The 27547-nt window shown below is 43.0% G+C and overlaps 1 protein-coding gene across 2 annotated transcripts; it reads left to right on the top strand.

Annotated features, from left to right (window-relative positions):
* The first annotated feature begins 13592 nt into the window (after positions 1–13592).
* NRSN1 (neurensin 1) lies at positions 13593–21977 on the top strand. Of its 2 annotated transcripts, XM_059486244.1 has the most exons (3): positions 13593–13763; positions 19167–19364; positions 20382–21977. In XM_059486244.1, the coding sequence occupies exons 2-3, from the start codon at positions 19176–19178 to the stop codon at positions 20778–20780; spliced, it is 588 nt and encodes a 195-aa protein (XP_059342227.1). In that variant the 5' UTR covers positions 13593–13763; positions 19167–19175; the 3' UTR covers positions 20781–21977. The 2 variants fall into 2 exon arrangements, with proteins under 2 accessions (XP_059342227.1, XP_059342218.1); XM_059486235.1 differs by lacking the exon at positions 13593–13763 and having other exon boundaries at positions 19149–19364.
* Positions 21978–27547: the final 5570 nt, after the last annotated feature.

Here is a 27547-nt window from a genome sequence, read left to right as displayed (position 1 = left end):
ATCTTATGTCCCAACTTCAGTCACTGCTTTAAACAGAGAACAATTCCTCCACACTTCCCTTGAAGGACATATTTAAGCTTTAGTTTTACTACTTCTGAATTTCCCGCACACTCACTCTGGGTATTTCCAGGATAATCATAAGAATTCAGCAGTGCCCCAATATTGCCAAGAGGAATATTATCTTGTACATAACTGTACTGTGCAGATGCTTTGGAATGGCATCTTCTCAGTGAAAGAGCATCATACGAATTAGTTATGGCTTTGTCTGTGCTAGCTCTTTTCCAGGTCCTCTATTTTCATTTTCTCTTCAGTTTTATTCAACTGTTTAAAAATCAGGCCTCAAACACATGCTTTGCCTGTTCTCTGAGATGACACCCATCCTCTTATAATCTTTATGAGGTAGCTGCTAATGGTACAAGACTTGCTTTGACTCACTCTTTGCCCACTCAAATATGAAAATATTTGAGTTTGAAGGAACTTGATTTGGCCTTTTGAAAAGCAGCCATGCTTGAAAAAACACTGCTTATAACAGAGTTATTCAATGGTAGATGCTCCATTACAATCCCAAGGTGTGACTGCAGTCATACAAGTGCACTCAAGCCAGACACAACCCTGGTAATCCATCTCAGTTTCCCAGTTTTTGACAAGCCACCATGTTCTTATCAAGGCTCACTGGCATCAGCTTCATGTCTTGGAAACGAGGTCCTAAGTGATCATGGCTACACACTCTTCCTGATATACAAACACCACAATACTTAGCTCCCAGATTTTCCCACATATCTCCTGAACCATTGAAAATGGGAACTTCCACATTAGTCCAGGTGAGATCTGTAGTCACGACTGAACAATACAAAACATAAGATGGGCACTAAGCCACAGGGTGAATGTTCTTCTTATATAGTCTTCTCTCACATCTAGGGGATAAAAAAGTTGACATAACCCAGTATAGGTATTCTCAAAAGAAAACTACATTTCTTGCATATTATTTAAGATTAGTAAATGGGTATGCCTGTACATGCATTAGCCCATATGAAAAATCAAGTGCACAGAATCTAAGAGCAGCCAGCAAAGACAGAGGATAGCAATGAGAAATGCCCTGTTGTGACCTCACCACGTGAGGAAGGTGTTAATGCCTAACAAAAGACATCTCTGTGGTAAACTACTGAGCTCTTAAAATGCAATTATAACTTCACAGTGGCCTGGACCAGATAATTTACAACTTCAATACTTTCAGGACTCAGGCAGAATCTTGGTGTAATTAGGCAATTTATTTCTCAATTAGCAATGAATTTAACAAGCACAAGAGACAGAAGAAAATTCAAAAGTGTGGGTTTCTAAAAAGTGAGAAAATTGAGGAGTACATAACATAGTAAGTTGTGTTCAGGTCTATTAAGTCAGACCACGATTCATTTGCAAGCATCTTAAGGAGGCAAAGGTCACCCCCCTCTGTTTAACTGGTAAAGAAATAAAATATGCAAAGAGACAAACCATCCTCCTGCTTCATTTGGCCAACATTTCATCAAACAAAACAGTGTTGGAGCCCTTCAAGACTCCTTCCAATACACTCTGACCACAAGGGCTATCTTCTCCAGCTACAGCTGATGGATAAGTTCCTCTAGGCTCAGGGCTCAGAGAAAATCAAGTTCCTTCTGATTCAGACAGAAGATGTGGACGTGAATATGGAAAACAGCAGAAGGGGGATGTCACTGAACAAAGGGCTCTGGAGCATGAACCTGGAACTTCATTGCCATCCCCCCACAGCTAGTTCTATAACAGTGATCCAGCAAGGATATGAACACCTTCTCATGACACTGCTTTTCACACTGACCACATTTTGAATCACCCAGAAAATATAAGGACACAGCCATGCTTCTCACATGCAGCATGAATAGTGGGGGAAAATGGGGATAGACATGCATGTGGCCCTATAGACAAAGGCCAGGCCAAGTTGCCCTCAAGACCACACAGTGAAGGACCTGGACCATTTTATTTACTGATAAACATGTACCTGTGAATGAACAGGGTTGGAAGGGACATTATACTACCTTACAGAACCGCTAGGAACTGCAGAGACAATTGCTTCTGTTACTAAGAGATGACAAGTTCTATAAAAATTATAATGATCTCTTTGGTCTAATAAAAGCCTAACATCCTTTTATTTTTGACATGGATGAGTCAGCAGATAGGAAAGGCAATTCCCAAATATAGTGCCTTGCACCAGAGGACACAGCAAGAAGAAAATCTGATCAAGGCTTCTTCCTTCACAGAGATGACATTGCTTATGATGAGCCACATCAGTCAAACAGCACTGCCCATCCCCAGCCCCTCCTTATGAGGTCCCTGGAGTGTTCCAACAGCGAGGGAAGCAGTATTGTGTTTGGTATGAGATGAGATGACTTCCACAAACTTTCTGATGTGGTTAAGACTGCTTGGGGTACAGCTGGAACAAGAACAAAGTGACCAAACAGGTAGCTGTCTGTATTGTCACACTCTACCCAGTTTTAGGGAAGTCTCTTACTAAAAGCGTATTCTCTCAATCATTTCAAGCTTCCCCTAGCAAAGGCTTCCTGGGTAGGCATTCCAAACAGGATACTTAATGCTACACACACCACTCAACATCGACGTCATGTTCTGAAAATTTTGTTTAACTTTTGGCTGTATTTTAGTTCTGTGAGATGTAACAAATCACATAGTAGTCCAAGACAATCCCCGGCTGCCCATGTTTTTCTGAAGCAATACTCAAAGTCCAATCACCTTGAATCATAAGCCTTTCTGCAAGATGAAGGGTATTGCTATGCAATTCAAATTTCAGAGAATTTCTGGCTTTACGACAAGTCCCAGAAGATGAGATTCATCACAGTTCTACTAACTTCAAGCATACCCATCAATTTACTCAAAAGAGGCATGTGATACAAGTGAGTACTTCTGGACTCCTCCCTGATAAAACAGACATGAAAAAAAAAATGTTTTTAAGAGTTAGCTACAAAGATTCTAGTATTAGGACATCATTGTATGCTTAACTTGCTGGGTATCCTTACACACTTCTCCTTAAAAGCACCAAGCTGAAAATACCTTCACTAACATTTGAGAGCAATTTTTGTGTAATGAGTTACAGAATGTAGGCAGTTTCCTTTTTTGCAAGGCGTCTACAAACCCAGGAAAAGGAATGCTGTTATGAATATAAAAATGTGATCACCAGACCCTGAAACGTGTCTTGCAGAACTGTTTTTGAACACAGAAGTGAAACAAGTACATTCCAAATACTTTGAGGACTGCTGTGTCTCACTAGAATGAAGCAATAGGTTTGAATGGAAGTTTGGATTACCAAAACTGACCATAAACATTCAATGTCAGTGTTAAGCAGACTAGAATAATTTCTTAGGAACAGAATTGATTAAGCCTGTGTAACGCTGAACATAAATCATGCCACTTATAATATCTGTCACCTCAGATGACCTTGATAAACCTACCAGCCATTTTCCACTCCTTCAGTCACTGCCTGGACTGAGAATATAAAAATCTTGAGTTATTTCCATGGATTTCAAAACATTTTAAAACTTCAGCTTTGGACAGTGTTTCTCATATCTGCAGAATAACATACATACATTTCTATAAAGCTGTACAGTTACTAACATGTAATGATAAATCAGTACAGTATGCAATTAGGTACTTTAACAAAGGGTAGATCAATTCAGGTCTCCAAATCCATGGGTATCCAACCACTTAGTCCCGTTTCTATCACTGTCTCTATTAATTTCCAGCTCCATCTCACTCAAAATGTACCAGATGCTAAGTATATTTGTATGCCAAATGATTTTACTACAAAAGGATGGAATGTATTTTTGAAGGACATGTGCTAAGGTACCCAAAATGTTAAAAAATATGATCTCATAGCTGCATCTTTTCCCAATTTGTAATCCCAAGTCAGTGAGTACCCTACCTATGGCTATTTAGTGAATGAAATATGTACTGTGATGTATGAACACATAGTTAAGAAAAAATCTTCCTTCTTGAGAAGTACATTAATTCCCTCAGTTAATTCCACAGTTCTCAGATGCAAGAACAGTGGTATGAGAACCCCTTCCCTCAAAGATGTGCCTCTAATAAACAAAGCAGCCAAAACAGTCAGGCATCAATGTCAAGCACCTCAGATTCGTTTTGCCCCACACCGCTTCAGAGCACAGCACCCAGTATCTCTTTCAAAACACCTTTAAGGCTTGTTAAGTAAGCATATACAATCTAAGAGGTAACATGTTCTGGGGACAGAGGACACCAGAAGTATACAAATATCTGGTCCAATTAAACAAAAACTGATAGCAAACTCCAACTTGGCTTAGCATTAATGGAACTCATAAAGGCGTTTCCTAATTTACCTCATAGTTACCAAGGTCAGGATCACAGAGAAACATGCAAAAATTATAACAGAAAAATGCCCCCGCTTACTAAAGCAGATACAAGTAAAAAAGAGCAAGTTCTTTGCTGACCTTCATATATCAATTTTTCCTCATCAATAAGAGCACAGCATGAATATAATTAACATACAAGGGGAATAAGAGTCAAAACAAACAGGATCTCAAGAGAGGAAATCATAGCAGCAGCAGATGGAGGCAGCAGTAAACATTAAAGATGCTGGCAAGGTCCTGTTCTCTCCTCTGGCATTTTTGGGAATTTTTTTTTTTTTTTGGAGTTGAGCATATGAACATAATGGTCAACTTACAATGAAATAAAATTCTCTTGAGGGGGGACCATTGTCAAGTGAACAAACAGGGGGGTGCAGCAGTACTTTATAGCCAACTAACACAACCAGCAGATGACTTTCCTTCCTTCCAGCATCCTCAGGGACTAAGGTTGCTCTTGTAAGTAACTTTACTTTTGTTTGGCAACATGCAATTTAAGCCAAGGCTTGATAAGTTAATACACAACAAAGAAAAGAACGAGCTGCTACCAACAATCTCACACTCACTAGTCTGCAATCTACAGCCCTCCCTTTGACTTAGACAAAAAAGAAGTTGAGTTTCTCTTCCCTTTATAGGCCACACAACACATGTGAGCAATCATCCTTATGGAGCACCCCTGAAGCTGGGTTTAAAGAGGGTAATAGATTAAATACCTACTAACTAGAAGTCAAAGGGCACAAGAGTATTCATCGTGCATTCATGAGCCATGGTAGTAGTATGTTTTAATTGGGTTTTCTGTTGAGACAATTCCTCTTTTGTGATTTATGAAGAAACAAACTAGTCTTATTTTGAAATGCTACTTTATTATGTAGCCTAAGATTATTTAAACAAACAAGTGAACAAAAAAAAAAACAACAAAACCCCAAAAATGAACCAAAAATACCTCCCCAACCACCAAAACCCTGCTGTGGTTAAGGGAAGGGTCTGAAGAAACTATCTAACATCTCTGCCAAGGGAAGTCTGGAATGCCTCCTCACTTCACTTAATCTCTGTGCAATTCTAAATGCATTACAGTAAGCTCCCTCAGTACAACAGGTACTGGAGGCATTTGAAAGTGTCCCTGGCCTTAGACTTGAAGGAGTCTGCGACTGAGGAGTGCTGCAATGCTATTCTTCCTCATAACTGAACTGCAATTGCATTTAGATGCCATTACTACAACACTCAGGAAGGAAGTCCAATTTCTTGGCAAAACACTTTTATCATCCTCACCTATTTATCATCCTCAACAATTAAGGTTGAAAGAAAGGTTTTATTCCACACAGCCACCTAAGCTAAGGAAGCACTTTAGGTTGAGTCAGTGGTGAAATGTGAACTCTACTGACATTGTGGGGAACTTTGCCATTGACTCCAATGGAACTATACTGTTGCCCAAGAGGTAATAAGAGTTGTTACTGTCTCTTAAGATAACACTTAAAGGCATAAAAGTGTCCTCTTGTCTTCTGCATGATTCAGAAAATACAATAATAATACCATTTCAGACAGCTTCTGAATGAAGCCTGTTATTTCTTGTGGACTCAGGCACCTTCCAAAAAGACTGCCAATCTTATGAAATTGGACAGCGAAGAATTTAGCAAACTCCTAGGCAAATTGCCAGAACAATTAGTTACAGTTAGAACCACGTTCCTCATTTCTAGCCTGCATTAGCACTGCATTAATTTTGAGCACCTTTATCACAATGCATAATTTTCTCTAAAATTACAGTTATTAACTACCAGAAATTGCCTCTACTACAACAGCCACAGTGTTGATTACAGCAATGAAAATGCTATAAATCAGCTGAAATTCTCCCCTATAAACACCATAGTCTATTCAATGTAATTAAACAGGTTATGATCAAGATACACCCTAACAACAGCAAAACCATTTAATCACTGGAATGAGTAACCAGGAAAGTCATTAACCCCACTATAGCTGGAGAAAAAAGGGGTTTTGGGTTCCATTACAAAACACAAACATTTATTTTGGACTGAAACAAAATTAGATGTTTTGTTTCATTTGAGACTAATAAATTTCTTTGTACTATCTTTTCTCTCTCTGTCTTGGTCCATTTATTAAACAAAACCAAACCAAACTCTTTTTAATGGAAGAATCAAAGGATTAAGGTTCAAACTAGAAATACTTTGATATTTCAATTGTTATTTGAAATATTTGATTTTGACAAGTGCTTTAACAAAATGCTTTTTTCAAAATCTTTCTGCTCTCCTTCCATGTTTTCCTTTCTCCACTGAACCAAACAAAACCACATTTTCTTTCTCCAGTCTTCCTGAAACATTTTTTTCAGTGAATTTACAATCTGCCAAAATAAAATTACATACTCATTTATAGAATAGGTAAAAATAATTCCTGAGTTGGAGACCAGAATTATTGCCCTTGGTATGAGAGATGTTGATTAGCCCAGTATAATGGTATCTTTCAGCCTTGAAATAAATAACCAAGGCAAAAAGAATTAGAGAACTTTCTTTGTATGCTGGGTATATTGATCTTGAATGGAAGATCCTAATTTTTCCACTTCTAGCTGCAGAGCATACAAATTGCACTCAAAACCCCTAATAAGAAGGCATAGTTGGTGAGCCAGTGAAACTTCCAGCCTTTGTCAGTACCCACCAAACCATGTCAGTTACACCATGATCATCTTACCATCAAATAAAAAAATCACGGGGGATAATTCACTTTAAAGTATGGATTGGTAAAAAAAAAAAACTAACAAAAATAAACAAACAATACCCCAAACAAACAAACAAACCCAATAAAAACCACATTCATTTCCTCGGATTAAATAAAAGGCATTCAAATATATTATTTAGATAACTACATCTTATTGATTTAAAAGGGCTTAGCTCTTTTAAATGAGATACTACTGCCTGAATAACTAGATCCCAATGCAGTTTTGAAGATTTGTCCCTTAATCTTCCATATTTTCAGCACCAAACACCCAGAACGATCAGATGTCCTGAGCTATTAAAAAAGGGAATAGAATGAAAAAGTGGCTTAATTCCCAGTTAAAAGTTCATTCTTCAGAGAACCTAGTATCGCGTAACATCAAGCAAGCAAACAGAAGAAGAAACAGTGAAACCTATTTTGTTAGGTGTTGTGTGCTATTTCCTCATGAAGTCTGCACACAACTGTTATGAGGTCAAAGATCCTGGACAGAAAATGAGCTCTGCTGAATTACCTCTACCAACTGCAGAGCACCACTCTCACAGTGCTACATGGTCATAGAAATCAAAAGGTTTTTAAAACTCTGTAGGCACAAGAGGAAGATTTGCATCCACCAATCTGTCCTTGGTACACGTTCACAAATGCAGCAATAAAAACATTGTCCCACACAGAAGTCTGAGGATGATGTCAAAAGGACGATATTGACACTGGAACCTTGCTGGCTTATACATCAAAGAGATTACACTTCTCACTCTCAGGTGTGCATGAGAGTGGAACTTGTCTGCCTATGACTGTTGTCTGTTTGCTTTTGAACATCATCAGTGAATTAAGGTGGACAGTGTCACCACAGAACTTTGGCTGTTTTTTAGTTCAGAAATAATAGTGTTCTCTTGAATGGTCTCTTGATGGTACCTGCGGGCAACCCCACCAATCCCATGCCCTCTAAAAGTTGGGATTGAAGGCGGAATGAAATTTCTGTTGGACTGGCTACAAAGAAGACAACATTTTCCTTGTGTCTCTATTCAAACACCTTGGATAGATCTGAGATGCTTATTTTCTCATAACATCTATAAATCATAGGAACAATCAGTGTATGCTCCCCTCCATAAATACATGGTTGGTTGTAAAAGCTGAGATGGCACTTATCCTTCTCACTGCTCTCTGGGAAGTAATTGGAGAGACTTTTATTGCTTAAATCTAGCAGCGTTTTCTGAAGAAGAAATATGGACTAAGAGACAGTCAGTGACAGCCTGGCAATTGATGCTTGGTATAATGGCTAATTACATTACAAAAACACTGTGGCTGCACTGTTTCAGTGAACAAAAACAAAGAACTCCTTGAACCAGAAGATGCCTTTGCACAGAGGTCTTCACAGCATCCTCCAGACAACGTCGTTCCTGCCTGACAGCAGACACTCTCAGACACTGCCAGTATACATGGGCAACAGCACCAGCTCAGTGCTGTCCTTCCCATCTTTGCTCTTACAATCAAAATATGTCTTTTAAAACGGTGTTTATGTTGATTACACAGTATTTGTGTGCTATCTTCATTCTGCCCTGTTATTAAGATTTGTATTACACATAATGGTGCAAAACAGACCAATCCCAGAGTAGTTGCATTATAAACTTCAATGGCTCCTTTTTAAAAGCCAACCAGTTTATTAAAAGATGAGAGGAAAAAATATAATGGCTTCTGGAACAGAAATCAGACAGATAAAATATTAAGACTCCAGGGCATTTTGAGAGCAGTTTTTAATGTCATCCTCATGACTCTCAGCATTCACAGCAGAGGTCAAGTTTTCAGTTTCTCCCATTTCCATGTGGGCACCAAAACACAGAAGAACTTGATGCATATGAAGCAACTTCAGCAACCTCACCTCTGGGAGCAGAATGCACAGGCAGGTGAGAGTTACCAAAAGACTTTTTGGTTCAAACATTTTTCCTCACAGGTCCACAGGAATACAGAAGAGAGAGAAAATCATCTGATGTGTCCTAACGCATTCAAACACAGGACCCACACAGGCAGCAGCCACAGCTCAACCTGATGAGAAGCTCAGCCTGGCTGGCTGTGCCACTGGGAGCAGAGCACCCTGCAAAGTCTTCCCTTGGCAGGCGTGCTCTGCACTTGAACGTTACACCACACCCCCTCAGGAAGAAACTGAATTTCATAGAATGACTGAGCAGTTTCCCCTCCCCTGCCCACGACTTTGAATTCCTCTTCCCTTAAGAAACCAAATTTGAAAAATTAACCCCAGCTCCCAGGCACTGATCTTCATAAGCAGTGCATCTTAAAACAACACGGCTGTCTAGTGGTAGTAGTAGCTGCTGCTGCAAAGAAAATCCTCTCTGCTGCACAGATTTGCTGTCCAACACTTGACACTTTCAGAAAATGGTGGGTTTGATATTTTGCTGTTTCATTTGGGTCAAAATTAAGGCCTTTTTTGCCTCTAAACCATGTTGACACACTGCAATTGCAAAGATTATTTGGAAAAAGCTAGGCCTAAGAGCATGAAAGTTTCTTACTGAACACTGGAAACACAAACATGATAAATGGAAGCAGACTCTGAGTGAAGATGGGTCACTAAAATACTTCTAATTCCTACTGCCTATTCCTCTTCTCTCAGCATCCCTTCACAGGCAAATGTGCACTGACTCATGTGAGGTCCCTGTCACATCTTCTATCATTTGTGTATGTGCATTTTGGATTACAAAGCTCCTAAATATTTATGGGGATTATGATATTAAAATTCACCAACACCAACAGGAATGAAAAAGAGAACAAACAATTCCCAGCCCATATATTTTCAGTGTAAGATAGAAAAAAAAAAGACACCTAGATTTATGATTTTGATTGTCAAGAAAGCATCTTCTGTATTTCTGGCTCAGGGGCCAAGAACAAATCTATATCCAAAGATGGTGATGGCAGAATGTGACAAATTAAGACAATTAATCATTTTTGCTAGCTAGAACACTTTGAACAAAGCACTGAGAAAGGAATGTCTGACAAGCAAGTAGCCAGGTACTGATTTCTGGACAATAGCAAACCACCTCATGTAAAACAGGAATGCAGCAGCTGGCAGCATGTCTGGAGTCTGAAAAAGCCACCTCTTTGATTCATAAACCATGCTCTGCATCACAAGCTTTGAAAAATAAAATACTCTTTATAATACATCCTCCCTGATCTAGAACAGCACTACAGACTTGAACTGACCCTCACCTTTTTGCCCCATTCCTCCCCAGTATTTCTGGCCTCTCAAGATCACCCCCTTAATGGCAGGACAGCTCCTAGAGGAGACTCCAAGCCAGAAGAAGGGCAGGCAGCTATTAGTCATTAGTCCTGCTCTTTGTGGATCTGCGTGAACTGCAGGTTTTCCAGAAGTGGAAGCTTTACGGGCCTTGCTCTCCAGATGATGGTGAGCCAGTCATTAGGAAAGTAAGGACAGGCAACTGTGTCAATAATGTCATTACAGCAGAACTATTCAGGCCACAACACACGAAGCAGAAGAACAGCCTCTGGAATCTTGCCATCACCATTAAGCAAATAGGAACAGACATCTGCAATTCAGTGAACTTGAGTCTCATACCAATTGCTGCATTTTGCTACAGGAGAAATGTATTTTACAGGAGCTGTAATTTCTCCAATTCAGCACAGGCTCTCAGAAGCTACCTAAACCGTGAGCACCAAACCAGCTGATAAAATCACTTCAACTCTCAGTAAAAGAGAAGCCTATAAACTCTATGGCAACCAACAACACCACCTACAGAAGTTCTTGACAGGATTTTTTTCCTTGGCATGCTCACTACTATCCATTATAAACCTTTAGAACAGCAGACGGAAGATAAAAAAAGCACTTGACTTGGGTTTCCTTTCCACAGGGGGAAATAAACCATATATACAGCTTGAGGTAGAATATTGCACTTCCTCTCCATGCCCCTACCAGCTGAAGCCCTCAGGATAAACATAGTCTAAGTTTTTTGAAAGCTGGTAACTGAGGAAAGACCTACATTTGGATATTCCTTCATATACCAGCACCTCAAACCCTGAATCCCACCATGACCTATAGGTTCTGCTATTTTAAAACATCTTTGCGTTGATGTTACCTATTTCAAGGCTAAACAGGGCATTTACACCCTTCTGTTCAGTGTTTCTCATAACCAAGCTCAGCTGCACTTCAAGAACACCTCTGATTTCAGGCTGAGTTTAAAGTTTTCCTAATGTGCTAAAAGTGCACTAAAATCAACCTATGATACCACCAATGCTGATCCCTTGGTAACCCCTTTAGGGTTACGAATTTGGAGTTCACAGATCAACATTACTGCAAATGTTTTCATTGCCAAAACATTAATTTATCTTGGTTAGCTGAGCATGTAACTTCTGTGTTAAAACTGGGCCAACACAGGTATTTAATGTTCTTTTTATTTGTTGCTTTTGTTAATAGGTAAGTAAGCAAAAGAAGCTTTGTAAACAGAGGGAGGACTCATCATGTAGATTAATTGCTTTTTCTACAGAAGACATCTTCCTGATCTGAGATAAAGCACCATTCAGTTGTAACTGCGATACTACATGTAAATCTGGTGTTAGTTTAACAGGAAAATTAATCACAGAATCTCTTTTAAGACTGATAGCCCATCTGGCTTCTCATTTATCACCTCACTGTATCTTCCTGCTTTTTTCACAAATACTTGTCAGTTTATTACGTGCTAGCTGCTGTGGGCTGGGGTATGCTTATTATACTCACTGAACAGCACACTGCTGTGAAGTAGTTCTGCTAGGTCAGGGGAACACTTCTGCATTACTCATTGCCTGAAACAAGAGAGGCGTAACAGTTTTGGAAGGGCGAGATGAAATGCGCTGAAACCAACATTTCTTCCTCCAAATCTAACCCCTTATTTGCTCTCTTTTTAACAGCTATTTTTATGATTCCTAGTTTGCAACTACCCAAACTCACTGTCGTCATGAAATGCAGGGCTTTTTCCAAAGAAGCTTCCAAAGAGGGCTATTAATGAAACCATTACTCTCACTTTCTTCTTTATATACTATAGTGATTAAGGCACCTTGGAAATACTTTGTTTTTCTTTTGGCTAATACTACCCCATGTTGCTTTAATGCGCTTCTTCTGCATGCAACAACACTCTATTTCTGTGCACATTTTAGTGCACCATACGGATATGAGTGTTTAGAACTCTTGACCTTTGCATTCTCATTATTTTTTCAGAGGAATTACATACTGCACTTTTGTGGGATTCACTTTAGCATCTCCAGCTCTTGATGTCTTGTCATGCTCTTTCCTCAGTAGCTTCCTTAGCCCCCAAACTTGCTTTCTTGCAATCTTTTCCCACTGAACAACCAACCTGTTGCTATCAGGGCAGACACCAACGCTTGGCCCTCAGCCTCACTGCGTCTCCCTGAGGAGTCCCCCAGGGTCTCATGCTGAGCAATTCATTCCCCAATGTCAGAACCCAGGAAATCCTCTGGCTGCCTTGGAGGGCTCGAGCCCCTGCCTGGGGGGCTTAGAGACCTTGGCACAAAGCCTAAGACGCCTGTGCCTTTGATTTAGCCCTTGGAAAAAACAATTATCAACCTTGTATGAAGAATTACAAGTCAAGAAAGTTTAAGTAGAATAATAGTTAGTTTGTCATGGGGTGAAAAACAGATTTTTGAAGTTTTTAGAATGGGGGCTCGAAGTCCCAAGATGGAAGCATTTGGGCGTGCCTTGTCCTTTTTCCATCTTCTTCCTAGCCTCCATATTCTGGGTGATGTTAGCATTTTTAGATTGGTTTAAAGTAGAAATTCACTGTCTAACAAAAGTGATAGGTATTAGGAAGTTATTGTAAATAGTGTACATGTAGCTTTTAGTACAAAAAGATAACACCACCCCAGAGATGGGCAGTGAGCCCCAACCCAACCTGCCAGACCAACCTCAGTGAGTCAGAAAAAGAATTTTATAGATAAGAAACAATGAACAACCTTGAAAACAAGAATAGAAGAGTTCTGACTCCTTCTTCAACTGCTGAGCTGGGGAAAGAGACTTTCTAATGCATCTCAAAGTCATTCTGACCAGCAGAGATTCCAAGACCCCAACCCCCAGATCTCAGCGCCTTGTCCTTGGCAGGACACTTTCTGCCACGTCTATCCACTGGGCCGCACAGACAGCACAGCACCGGGTTTGCCGTGCGGACTGCAAGGGCCAGGAGGTGTGGGGGGCGCGACCAGAGGCCTCAGCGCCGACACCCACGGAGGCACCGCCGTGACCTTGGCGTGCACCCGCGGGCCTGCCCGGCGGGACCCCGAGCGCCGGGAGCCGGGCAGGGCCGGCAGCTGAGCAGGGCCGGCAGCTGGGCAGCTCCGGCAGCTGGGCAGCTCCGGCTCCCCGCGGGCGGGCGGCCGCCCTTGTGCGGGGGCGGCGTGGCGAGGCGGGGGCGGCCTGGCGAGCCTGGCCCGGCGCCGCTCCGCGCCCGGCGGCGGCGGCGGCTCAGTGCGCAGGCACGGCGCGGGAGCGAGCGAGCGAGCGGCGCTCCGGGCCGTACATAATACGTGGTGTCTGGGGCCGGCGCGGCGCAGAGCGGAGATGGGGCCGGGCCGGGACAGCCGCAGCTAGCGCCGCCAGCGCGGGGGCTCGCCGGCCGAGGGCAGCGCCGGGAGGGACAGGTAACCGCGGGGCCGCCGCTCCGGCCCCTCGGGAAACTTGGGCTCGACACTTCGGCGGGGGCGTCCGTGGCCGCCGGCGGGGGGGACGGCGCGGAGCGTCCCGCGGAAGGCACTGGCCGCCCCGGGCTTCGCCTCCCGGCTCGGGGGTACGCGGCTGGTGCCGCCACTGCCGGGGTCGGGGAGGGCTTGGCCGGACCGGGATTTCCGCTGCCGCCGGGGCGCCGCCGGGCCGGAAGGGTCGCGGGTACCGAGATCTCGTCCGCGTCCGGGCGCTGCGGAGTTCTTCCGCTCGGCCGGGAAACGGGAGATGGAGAGAGAGCATCCCGCTCCGGCCGGGAAACGGGAGGTGGAGAGCATCCCGCTCCAGCCCCTGGCGGCGGCCGAGCGGACGGGGCCGCCCCCCCGGAACACGGGAGAAGATGCTGCTCGCACCCCCCGTGCAGGGCCGGGGAGCAGAGCGGGCTGCCCGAGGCTGCTGGGCATGCCGGCTGTCCCCAGGGAAGCGGCTCAGGTGCCCCTGGCAGCGCCGCGGCCCCGAGCCAGGGACGGGCATGGGACGGGCGGAGCGCGGCTCGGCCTCGCCGCCGGCCCGGGAGGCGCCGGAGCTCGGGAGGATCAGAAAGGACAGCGCGGAGACTGCTGTCAAAGGCAGGCTGTACATGCCAGTGTTCCCCTTGACAAGGAACGCTCTCTGTAGGTAAGGACTGGAAACACGGCTCTTCAAACAGAAGGGTCAAAGTGTGTAAATCTGAAGAATGGAGAGGGCGACTTCACCTGTGCCAACCATCATCATTCGGTGGCAGTGTGGTGTCACTGAGCAATGACACATCTATATTTCCTTTTGTGCTGCTTCTTAAATGACAATTCCTTACGTTTTAATTTTTTTTTTAATGTGTTCGACCCTGGTACAATAAAGCAAAGTATTTGGAAAATTTTGGGGGTATTTTTTCGTGGAGCTTGCTCATGTTTCAATATGTCTGTTCACCAATCCAATCACATCTCCCCAGATCAGCAGAGGATAGTAAAGCTCAAAGTAAACAGGACAGCTTTTGCCATGGAAACAAAAGTTGCTAGGGGATGGATTGCTACTACGCAGTAGTGTTCTCTGAAGCTGTGATCCTACATCCCACATTTTCCTGAGCACCTTGGGTTTAGGCACTGAAAAACTTGATGATTAAGCTGCTTCTTTCAGCCTGGATGTATGTTTTCAGACTGTGGATAACTCGGATTTGCATAACAGCACCTCTCTTTTTTAGCAAAAGTTTCTCAACATTTCAGTGTTTAGTTTCTCAGCCCTGAAGGCAAGACATGCAAATACACATCAGCACTCAAGAGATGATAGCTACTGCAGTATTTATTCATCCAATGTAAATTGGTGCTGTGACACACGTTTCCTTCTCACTTATGAAGAACTGTTTTCTCTCTGACTGTTCAGTTCCTGTGCCCTATCTGTAGGTAGCAAGAACATCACATCTACATTGCAGCTGAGAAAAGAGACCATCTTAGTCCAGATTCATATAGGGCTGGGGAGCTGCCTTCTCTCTTAAGGGGCAAGATATTTTTCAAAAGATAGATTATTTATAAGTGAAAGAGTCTGACCATGAAGAAAATGCTCAGTAGAATTAAAATTATGCAGTGCTTGAAAAGAATTAATGATTCCTACAGTCCTTTTTCTTTTTTTTTTCCCTTCCATTTTAAAAGGTCATACTACTTGATGGTATCACAACTCTTTCAAGCATAAGATCATTCTTTTGTTTTCTGTTTCATCTCCCAGCTCTTATTTATCATTTTGTTCATATACCTGACCATAACCACCTATTAGCCTTTTACATTGCTAAAGAAAAAGAATCTAGGTGTCATGTGAGCTGTGTGGTCCTTACAGGCAGTTCTTCATCAAGCTGTTAGAAACACTGCATCCTCCTTTTTCTCCCTTGACTAAACCTATAGACAGTGCAATGAATGCAAGATCATGTTTATACAGGTCTCTGTCATGTCACATTCAGTTCTCTTAAATTTATCACAATTTATCACAATAACTAAAGTTGCTGGTTCAGACACAGCAAAGTGCTTCACCTCCTTTCTGAATGCTGCTGGTGGCAGCTGGAGTAATACAAGCAAGTTTTGCAGGCCACATTATCCAGTCGTGTTAATTCTGCTTCTTGCCTGAGTTGACCTTATGGAGGCACTTACACCTGGGGAAAATACCTCCTATTCTGGTCATTACATGGAGCTAAATTTGCTTACGTTGATGATTTAAGTTAGCCAGAAGTTAAGCATAATTCATTAAGAAGGTAGGGTTGATGTGAGAATAAAGATCTAAGTAAGGACCCAAGAGAATGAGTTTCTGCAGAACTTTAGTTGACTTCTTTATTCTCTTTCTGATGTGTGAGATGGAATCTTTGCTTGACCAAAAGATGGGTTGAGGGGGTTGGATTTAAAGTGTTCCTAACATTTAGGTATAGGCTGTGTGACCCTGCACGAGAGAGCTGGAGCAGCTGTGGTCAACTGCACAATTTTTTCCTCCTCTCCTTTCCACTTGAGGTATGTTTATGAGGTGGGCAGAACTCTGGTTTTATGAGAACTTCTCAGTGCTTGTGCTGTTAAACATGGCAGCCAGCTGTTGAAGAAATGGTGGCAGTGAGTAAAGAGGACTTCTTGTTCCCTTTCTTTGGGTAGGGCGTAAACAGTTTTCCTGAGGGAAACAAAAAGAGTCTCCAAAAGTAAAATAACTTGCAGCTTTTCCCCACAATAGTCCAGATTATATACTTATACATATCACAATTTTGTAATTTTTTTTGTACCCCAGAAAATGATAATGTTCAAAACTTCATAGCATGATAAAAAAGCACAACAAACTGGTTGGTTTGTTGTGGCCTCGTTTCGACTGGGATAGAGTTCACTTTTTTCTCAGTAGCCATTACAGTGCAATGTTTGGTTCAGTATGAGAACAGTGCTGATAACACGCTCATGTTTTGGTTGTTGCTTCATGCTTGCCCTAAATGAAGGACATTCTCAGTGTCTCATGCTCTACCAGTGAGGAGCTGCACAAAAAGGTGGGAGGAAGAACAGCCAGGACAGCTGATGTGAGCTAGCCAAAGCGGTATTCCACACCATAGACCATCATGCCCAGTAGAGAAACTGTGGGAGTTACCAGGAAGGGGATGATGGCAGTTTGGGGACAAGGGGCATTGGTTGAGATGGTGAGCAACTGTATTGTGCATCACTTCTTTTACTTGGGTTTTATGTCTCTTTTTTTAAAATTTATTATTAATGATATAATATTTTATTTATATACATGTTATATTAATTTATATATTTAGTTTGTTTCAATCATTAAACTGTTCTTATCTCACCCTACAAGCTTTGCTTTTGATTCTTCTTCCTATTCTACCATGGTGGAAGGGTAGAGGGTGGATATGAGGAAGTGGGGGCTGAAACCATGACCAAACAAATGTCTTCCATTATATTGACTTTAGTTTGAAACATCAGTGTTAGCTGTGTACAACAGGACACAGGGTGGCCCCAGGGCCAGGCTCTCCCAGTTCACCTGGTGAGCAGCTGGTGCTGCCCTGTATTTTCCTGCTGTCTCAAGGTCTCTCTCCACCATGCCTGTTTTTCCACCATTCCTTGGAAGGCCAGCACCTTGAGCACACTCTGATGGACACTTGTGCTGTACTATCAGCAGAGAGCAAGCCCATCCACACACTTGGAGAGCACTTCTTTAATTTCCTAAAACTTGCAGGGAGTACAGAGGTGGTTAGGAGTTCATGAAAGGGGCTCCTGACAGTAGCTGTGCTTGGTGCTGCCCTGTTGCTCTGCAGAGCTCTGTCACCAGCAGTGTTCCCTCTGGCCCTTGGCAGGTGTCCTAGGGCTGCCTCCTCCACTGGGTCATGGCTTCTGTGAGAGCCTTGAAACCTCATCGCTGGGTTGTGTGAGAGATATTTGCAGCTCTAAGATGTTGAGGTCATGAAATGCCAAACTAAATGCATATTAGATACACAAAATAAATAAAACCCAAAGATAATGGTTCCTGTAAAGAAGAAAAATCAAATCCCCCTCTATTCCTGAGCCAAGAACACAAACAGATTCCCAGAGGCTGGAAGTTCAGTGTTTATGCCAGCACTGATTTCTAGTAGAGCCAGCCAAAAGATTCAGTCAGACTGTTGCTATATACCCATCAATATTTGCTGGATTCCCCTTAATTTGAATGTTTGCATTCTCAGGTATTTCATCCTTAGCAGGATCACCCATTCCCAAAGGCAAAGGTCTGTAGGGCTGCAAAACTGGGTGGTCCCAGCTGCCATGAGCACATCCAACCTCCCTCCCTCTAAGTGAAATTGCTGCAGAAATCTGACATACTGCTTGAAGCTGATATAAATTGAGCCATGACTTTCAGGTGCAAGTTCTGATTAACAGTTCCCTTTGGATGAAGGCTTTTTGAACTTCTTTAAAGAGAAGCCAATGAGCCTAAGTGACATTGAGCTATTGCTCAAGTTATTTTAGGGGCTAGTATTATTTCAGTGAATTCAGTAGCACTACGCTCGCACAAGCAAGTTCAGGCCTTGGACTTCCATAGTTAAATATGGATTTTGTGTGTTAGGAGAACTTACATGAAATAGAAAGAGTAGGAAACTTTGTTGATAGTTTTCATAGCAGGCAAATTTCTGATTTTATTGAAGTCAGCAGGAGCTTGGGCATTGACTTCTTCAAGAGAGAAGCACTTGGCTGTAAGCTTAGTATTTCCATTTTGGTCTCAGTGAGCAGATTGATGCTTTTAAGGCATTCCATTTTTACTTTTTTTTTAAATTATTCCTATTTAAATACAATTAATATACTCTTTGAATCTATCTAGGACTTATTTTGCCTCTGTTTCCCATGGCTGTGAATGGTATATCAATGCTTAGTCCTGCACTTCAAAAGCTCAGAAAAAAACATTTTTAAATGTTTTTAAACAAGCCTCTCTTATGTAGCAGTTTGGAAAGTTCATAGGGTGGCAAACTCTAGAGACTGACAGAGACAGCCTCTGGAGAGGCAACATGAGCCCTTGAGGGATGCTGGATTGTGTTACCTGGCACATCCTGCTTTTTTCAGTCTCCATGGGAACACAGTAGCACATTAGTGTGAAAGATGGGGCGTGAGCACCCTGTGTACGGGAGTGAGTGTTCCCTGCAGCACCTCTGGGCTGTGCTGTGCCGAGTCACTGAGTTCCCTGCGTTCGGTCAGGCTGAGTCACTGCATGCGGCTGTGCCCGGCTCATTTCTCGGTTGGGAAAAAAAATGAATGAAAGCTCTCTCTCTCTCCTGGGCTGGTTTTTTTTCCATCACATCTGGAGAGTTTGCAGCGATCATTGGTCTTCCCACTACACCGATAATGATCTGCTTTGCGTGGAACCTCTCGTTGCAGGTAGGAAGGATGAGCTCCTATGCTGACATCTGCGGCTCCAAGCAGGCGCAGGGCAGCACCGAGGGAGGGTACCAACGCTACGGAGTTCGGTCCTACCTGCACCAGTTCTATGAGGACTGCACAGCTTCAATTTGGGAGTATGAGGATGATTTTCAGATCCAGAGATCGCCAAGCAGGTGGAGCTCTGTATTCTGGAAGGTACTGCCTGTTGCTTTTTCCTGGAGAGAGACACTCCCATGTCAAGACTTTCCCTGTGTAATTACTCGTATTAAATATTCATCCAGAATGGCCTTTTTTGTTGCCCAGTTTTGCCTGAGGTGGCCAAATAACTATGTCTGAAAGCAGAGCACTCTTACCAAATATGTCAGCTCCCTGGGGTCCTTGGATCATCTAGTTTCTCTGTGCCAGTGTCACTGAAACACCAAAGTCTTGTCTGGAAACCCATGTACATCTTTAAAGTGTAGTTTACCTCTGTTTTGCACCTATAGAAGTCCTTCCAGATTGTTGGGAGCAGGACTGGTAGGTTAAGAGCAGAGTGTGATATAGGGATCAAGAAAACCAAAAGATCTCCATTAAGGTCAGGGAATTTAAGAGAGTTGGAGATGAGCAGAGGTTGGGTGGGGCCTGTGAGGCCATGCAGTCCCTGCCCCGCAATGATCCCTACCCCAGGAACATTCTGGGTGAACCAAATTTTGTACTTACACTTGAAATGTGCTATAAACACTGTGATCTGTTCATATGGCAATGGCAACTTCCTTCTAATCCCTGCAAAGGAATGACATTTCATGAAGGAAAAGCAAGTGGTGGATATGACAGACTACCAGCAGCTGGTGCTAACCACCAGCTAAAGCTAAAGAAATAATCAGTTACACAGCACCGGGGTTGAACTCTGATCCTCTCTCTGATGGGGCCTTTCAACATGAAATGCTGTTTAAAGATAGTAATGCATATTCCATTGTTTCCAGAAATGTCAGTTCTCAAGTATATAAATATGAATTATAAAAAGAACATTTTTCCATATATTCTACTTCTACTAGGGCCTCATAGATCCTGAAAGAAAAATGCCCACTTTCTTCTAAGAGAGAGAACTGTATCTGCAAGACACAGTGAAAGATAAATGCCTCCTAGGAGCACTTCCCAACTGAAAACTGGAAAGGGAAATGGAAAAACTGGAAATTAAATGGGGTTTTGTTTGTTTCTTTGTTTGTTTTCCAGGTCGGACTCATCTCTGGGACGGCTTTTATGCTGATAGGTGTAGCTGTTCTTGTAGTGGGTTTTCTTGTGCCACCGAAAATAGAAGCGCTTGGGAAGGATGATTTTGTTGTTGTGGATGCCCGTGCTGTTCAGTTCAATGGGTCCCTCGATATATGCAAGCTGGCAGGAGCAATCTTGTTCTGTGTTGGAGGGTCCACTGTGGCAGCGTGCCTGCTGATGTCTGCTTTTGCTAAAAGTTACTCCAAAGAAGAGAAGTACCTCCAGCAAAGATTTAAAGAGAGAATAGCTGATATAAAAGCCCATGCAAACCCAGTCACAAAAGCGCCAGCACCAGGAGAATCAAAGATACCTGTCACTTTGTCCAGAGTTCAAAATGTCCAGCCTTCATCTGAAACCTGACCCTTCCCTTGGGTTTTGTTTCTCTTGTAGATCACTTTAAGTGGAAAATATCAGCCCTTGTTGGCATCTGTGCTAGTCAAGTAAAACATGGAGTGCTCTGCTATATAAACATGCAGCTAATGGGGGAGCTGCTCTGGTAAAAATTTAGGATTGGGAAAAAGGAAATTATGTGATTAGACCTGTGACTAATATATTCAGTACATTTGAACCTTTTAATCTGTGTGGGTACAGTAAGTTCTTGCAACAATTATTAGGTGTTTAGCTTATCAGATTGCATCCCTGGGAAACCTAAGGTGCACTTATTAAAGCTGTACCAGGAGCACTCTACATCCCACTATTTAAAGTTTAGATCAATTTGCTATTTTTTCAATTTCATTAATTTGTTTAATTTTTATGGGTTTTTGCCTTTAAAATACTGTTCAGTCTTACATTTTCCACCTGGTTCTGCTGTCTGGGAAGCCAAGATTCTGCCCTTGTAATTTGCACTTGTCATCCTGTCATATGCTACAGTCTGTATCAAAGTAATACTGCACAGGTAAAATATATGTGTCAGGGAGAGCCCTTAATTTGATCCTGGCACTTCCCAGCAATGTAACGTCCTGGGAAACGCAAGTTATACTTGATCCTGAGTTACAACTAACCTGTGCTAAAGTGCCACTTCTGTCTTAGTCATTGTTGTGCTAGCAAAAACTACAAACAAAATAAAGTTAAGGAATTCCTGTGGGAGAAGGAACATCATACTTGTGTGTCTTTGCTTTGATATTGTTTCTTTCATTAGATTATTATGTTGAGGCTAATACAGAATGTTTTTGTTTTTTCTGGGTGAGAGTAAATAAATGTGGTTTGACATGCCCAGGCCCTGTATTCTGTCAGTACATCAATGCCATGTTAGATGATCTCAACATACATATCTAAAGACATTTTGAAATGCTATTTATATTTTTATAGAGAATAGAAAAAGTTATGCTTAACCAGATGCATCTGTGTAAATGCTTACCTAAAGACTTGTCCTTTCATGGAAGACCCCTAATTATTTTCTCACCCAGGGCAATTATTTTACTGTCTTAATCTATGGATTTAAATTAAGGTGTATAAAGAAAGATGTGACATTTGTACTCTCTGACAATATGTGCCACCTTATAGTTCTGTCTATTTTTTGAATGGATTGAATAAAATTCTAGGCGTGAGCCACCCATGGATTTTGTGAAAAGCTTCTTTCTAGTAAGAAAAATTTAAGAGCACTGCTTAGAGGAGAAATCAGAGTTGAAACTCACTGGTCCCTTAATGCAGTCTACAGCAGCAAGGAAGCCACTCTGGTGCTGAATCAAAGAGATTCTGCCTCAATAATGGCAGGGATGTGATAAGAGCTGTGCTCTTTCCCTTGCTCATAAAACATTTTGTGGTCTGTGACACTCCGTTCAGGCTTACAACATCAATAAGCCAGATCATATGGGTTTGGAAATTTCGTCTGAATCTGCAGTAATTATGGCTGACAGTACCATGGGAAGTAAAATTTCCTTCTGCAAAGAAAGTTCCCATCTTGGCAACACAATTGCAGAGTGCAAGCATTAGCACTGAAAAGATGGACAGTTGAGAGCTCTTCACATGCACACATGGTCACAGAGGATGGAAGAAAGAAGGTGTAAAGGCATCTGGCAATTCACTGGCACCCATATATTAGAAATGCAAAGGCACGTTGCACTCAGTACTTCAAAATAAGGCTGTAGTCTCAGAGGAGAAGTAGATGAAGCAGTGCTAAAGAGGAAAACAATATAAGGCTGGCAAGGTGAGCTGCATATTTATAAAGAAAGCCATCAAGCACAGGGGTGACGGTACGGATTACTCACAAGGCACATGGAGAGGCTGTCACTGCTGCTGTGTGTATGTTATTCCAGGTAGAGAGGGTCCCCAGCATTTCCTGTCCAAGTTGCAAGGACTGTTGTTTACTGCCATTGGCTTTCTCTGCTGTCAGGCTATCAGTGTGTGGGCAGCAGAGTCAAGCTGTTCTGGCCTTTTCAACTGAGACTCTTTAATTGTGCATGGAGGAAATGTGACATTTTAAGTTTTACAGTGAAGTTCACAGAAGGAGATGAGCGTGAGGGCTCCTGTAGCCAAGTCCCTTCTCTTCACTTGCATTTTGTTAACAGTGTACTGGAAGTTTGACTGAAAATCCAGCTGGAAAACAAAGCAGAGGTTGGGGTAGTTCACCCAAACTAGCTATATGGGTGCACAGTTCTCTTTAAAACACACTCCACCACACGTGCAAGTGTCACAAAATTTTCATCCAAAGGACAAATGACCCAACAGGTAATTGATAGAGCGGATCCAAACATCAGGTGCTCAGTCACATTGCAAAGAACTGAACATGCTTTGAGAGTACAAAAGCAGATGAGTCATGGCATGGCATTACCCAGGTGCTAGGAGAAAAGAAATGCCCTTGAGGATTTTACTGAAGCTTGCTGGGATAGGAAATGCACTTGGGATTTAGCAGCAGCAGCAAAGCTGATAATGCTGTCATGGCTAACGTTGCCACGCGTTTCATCTCATTAAACCCTTGTTTCGGTTGCTTGGAGCTTTTCTGGAACTGAGACCTCCAGAGGCTGCAATCCTTCACAGCAGAGAATCAGTGCCACACACAGCTTTTGTAGAAATATTGAGCAGAAAATTACTCTGTTACTATTAAGAAAACACACACTGGAAAAATTAGGACACCTCAGGAACATTTTTAAGATCCATTTTCTTGTAACCTTCACTCTTTGGTGGAGGAACGGAAGCATTGGGAAAAGGCAAATGTACTGTGTGCTGTTCTTACGGAAAATGCCTGTGACATGGCCTCCAGATGGGGACCAGCAAGAGGCAGTCAGGCTCCCTGGGAAATTTCTAGTCAGGTTGAGGGCAATCTGTCCCTGCACGTATCAATTTCCCTACCATATAGAGAAACTTTTTCACTTTTCCCATCCCCATTAAATTGCAGCACACACTCGCCTATGGGACTGCATGGGACTTCCCCTCCAAACACTGACTGCCATCAGCTTTCCAAAGGGCACATTAATGGAGATCCCAGTGCAAAGGAAATGGCTTAAGCAGCCAAGTTCTTCTTTCTTCAACCCTTTGACCTCCCTGCTCCAGAGGCTGCTTTCAGTTTCTTCATGCTCGCCTTATTTCTTGCCCCTCCTCTAGCCACATTTGGCTTGAAATAGCAGTGCAATCCCTCCCAAGCCAACACCATTTTCTCTGCAATTGTAGTAAAAGAAATTACAATTTTCATCCGAGTGGCAATTGCTGGCTTCATTTTGGATAATAGATGTTCTGAAGGTTAGCTCTGCTTCTCCAGCACACGGTGCAGAAAAGGCTTCTGTTAGCATCTGTTCTGTCCTCCACTCTCCAGGCTGTCTTGACCCCTTTATTTTCCATTTTTGCCTACTGCATGGTGAATCACAGGCAAAAGGTAGAGGTGGAAACATTCCTCCTCTTGAGCTGCCTGTAAGCAGATTTAATTCCCAGTTTCAGGTACAGCCTCAGCCTGCCATTTCCAAGTATGAGACTTTTAATCATGCGCAAGTACAAGCAAGCAGCTCTTCATGAAAGCAGAAGCAGCAGAATGGGGAGGCTGCAGGGAGAGAGGTTTGGCAGGGGTGGAGCAGTACAACCTGCATACCAGGGAGGCCACTCAGCCCTTGAGGACATGAAATGCAAAGGAGACAGCAAAAGAGTGCAAGTACCTTAGCTGGATGCACTTTCCCAGCAGCCTTCTAAGAGGGCTAAGAATGGAACAATTTTGGTAAAAGAAAGGAATTAGCAGTTGGGATTATTCAGCAGTGACTGGTCATCCTGCCATTACACAGCAGGCTGTCCTCTCAGCTCACTGCATGTCGGGGTAGAGAGACAATAAAATACAAGCTGCATGAGCAGGCTGTAGAGGCACAGTCTCACCCTTTCCATGTCCTACCCCTCACACAGCTGATGGAAGAAACATCTCCACAGAGCATTACACTGCACCAGTTATCTGGGGTTAATGCCATGCACCTCTTAGAGAAACAATGCCTGTGTTTTGCCAGTTCATCCCCATGGGACAGTTTGTCCCAGTGGAAAATAATTGTAAATGGGAAGACCCGCCAAGTTTTATCCTACTTCCAATATTGAGAGATGATATGTCATTCTTCTGGAGCCTTCTGGTCTCTGGGCAAGCAATCCATCCACCCCTCATTTTTCTTCAGTTCTTATCTGGATGTGTGGCAGACCACACAGTGTGCATTTCCTGCATCAGTTCACTTGATGCACATTAAGCAGGCCAAAGCTCAGTTTTGCTGTCAGATAATTTACAGAGGTATTAGGATGAAAATAATCTCTGCATATTGACAGTAGGTGAAGCAAGTACCTCTAACAGCCCTTCAGAGAAAAGAGCCAGCACCAAATGACCTCTTATTGTTTTTTTCCTAATTATTTACAGCTGATTTTTGAAGGCACTCATTTTTCCTCGTAATTTTCCATTCGTGGACTTCTGCAAATATAGATGAGACATCAGTTTTAAACAATGCTAATAAGCCAGTCAATTTAACAATGCATGTTATGTTGCTCCAGCAATTTCAAAAAACTTATGGCACTTATCACTTCAGGCCATTTCCTACCTAAGGGCATCCTTCAGCCTGAGGCTGAAAGGATGTGTTTGTTGGTGTTGGTGTTGTTGTAGTCATCTGTCAATGAATATCAGAAGAGACAGTAAATATTGAAAGCATAGAAAAACTTGCTGCAGGTCTAAAACCTTTGACCAGAAAAACATAGGTACAATGGCTAAAATCTTCATGGAAGTAGACATTTTTAAAAAAAAGTCAACTTTTGACAGCAATATTCTGTCCCCCAGGGCTAGAAAAGCATGAGGGCCCCGAGTGCAGGACAAGCCTGAGGACCTTATTTTTGGACAAGTGCATTATCTATAATGCGAGGACACGTTTTTCCCTTTAGGATACTATGATAAGAAAAATTTCTTCAGGTTGCTTTTGCTCAGAATGGGTTCAGCTCTTGAATGACCCCTTGCAAAGGCACTTCTGAAATTGGAGCAAGTTTGTGCCTAGCCAAAAATCCTCACTTCAAAGCCTGCTGAAGAGAGCCACTATCTCCAGGAAGCACAAATTGGAGGCTGCCCCAGTATCCCTCATGTACAGGCTGACTGGGTTTCTGGCTCCCTGCTTTTTAAGGTCACAAATTAGTGACTTCCCCTTGCATATCAGAGGTGACTGAGAAAGCCCTGAGCAAGGCACACATCAGTGCAAATCAGAGCAGAAGCATTCACTGTGACCCAGGACAGCCACAGAAGGCAGTGACAGCTTTTAGCTCTGACCTGTAGCTGAGCTTTTAGGGCAGAGGCAGCTCTGGGACTTTTCCATAAATCACCATAGCAGCCATGTGAACTCCCTTGTGCCCTGAGAGCCAAGGTCTAAGATTTCACCAGAGGGAGACTCGTGCAGCTTGGCAGGGTGGTAGAAATGCTGCAGCCTTCTTTGAGGCATCTCCTCCAGAAGCTGCTCAGAGAAAGACCACAGGAACAGCCATTTCCAGCCCATGCACACGCCACAAATAGCTCAGCAGAGGAAAGACAGGAAGGGACTTTGCATGATATATTCCAGCGAGGGTTTTACTGCATCCACCACACCCAAGGGACCAGAGACAAAAGACCAGACCATGTGCTCTGCACGACCTAAGTGTGGGGTCAGTGAGCAATGACCTGGGGGCACAGGGGTGGGCAGCAGCCTCTAGGGGGGATGAGGGATGAACAATTCAGGTAGACAATGAGATTATTTCCTCTCACAATTAAGAGATGACTATTGTGTGAATGTTAAGAAAAACTTTAATGATGTATAGTTATGCTATTGTAGTTTAGATTCCTCTGTTCTCCCCATGGTTCCCTTTTCCCTCCACTCTGTATCACTGCCATCAGACAGCCTGGGTTGTCTAGGACAGGTAGAGAAGGCTGCACACACGTCCCTTACCTGGGGCAGGAAAAGAATGGAAAAGCTTGGTGCTTAGGGGTGTGGCATGGCAGCACCTGATCTCCAATCCAGTTACAAGAAAGCAGTCTCCAACGATAAATGGCACAGAAGAATTGACTGACAGAATTTGGGAGAGGCCAGGGCCGGCTGAGGCAACCCCCCAAGGGTATAAAAGACTGAAAATCCATCTTGAAGAGGAAGTGGTGAGGTGGTATCCAGGAGGGCAGTTCCCAGTGCTGCAAATTTTTCCTTATGCAGTCCTTTTGTTGTATTTTTGTCAAGGTTTATTAAACCTTTCAAATTTTCAAAGTGAGTAGCTGTTTCTCGCAGCAATGTCAGCTGGCCAGTGGGGGAGGCAATCTAATATAGATTGGCAGTAGTGCTGCAGAGCATATTGGGTTAAGTCCTCTCTGTCAGCTTAGGTGGGGAAAACTCTACCATAGTCTTCCAAGGCAGGGCCCTGGGGATTTCCCTGAGGGGGAGGAGTCAGAGGATTCCACAGGAGACATCACTATCTTATGCCAGGGGAGGAGCAGTAACAGCTTGGTCCCTTGCAGTGAACACCAGTTAAAGAGAAATGATTGCAGCACATGCAGCCAGCCTGTCTTTAGCTTAAAATCACAACAGAATGGATGGCAAAGAGTTTGCTCTGACCTCCAGGTGATCATGTAACTGGAAAGTGATAAATTGAGTTTGTTGGTTTAAATGTGTCTTGTGTTTGACCGTAGGACTTACATGAGATGTAGACAGATCTTTGCCCTGACATGGAGCATTGTCTGA

The sequence above is a fragment of the Ammospiza nelsoni genome, chromosome 1 (genome assembly GCF_027579445.1).
Source record: "Ammospiza nelsoni isolate bAmmNel1 chromosome 1, bAmmNel1.pri, whole genome shotgun sequence".
NCBI classification, from domain to species: Eukaryota; Metazoa; Chordata; class Aves; order Passeriformes; family Passerellidae; genus Ammospiza; species Ammospiza nelsoni.
Note: the sequence above shows the minus strand (reverse complement) of the source record. Positions and strands in the feature narration are given on the sequence as shown.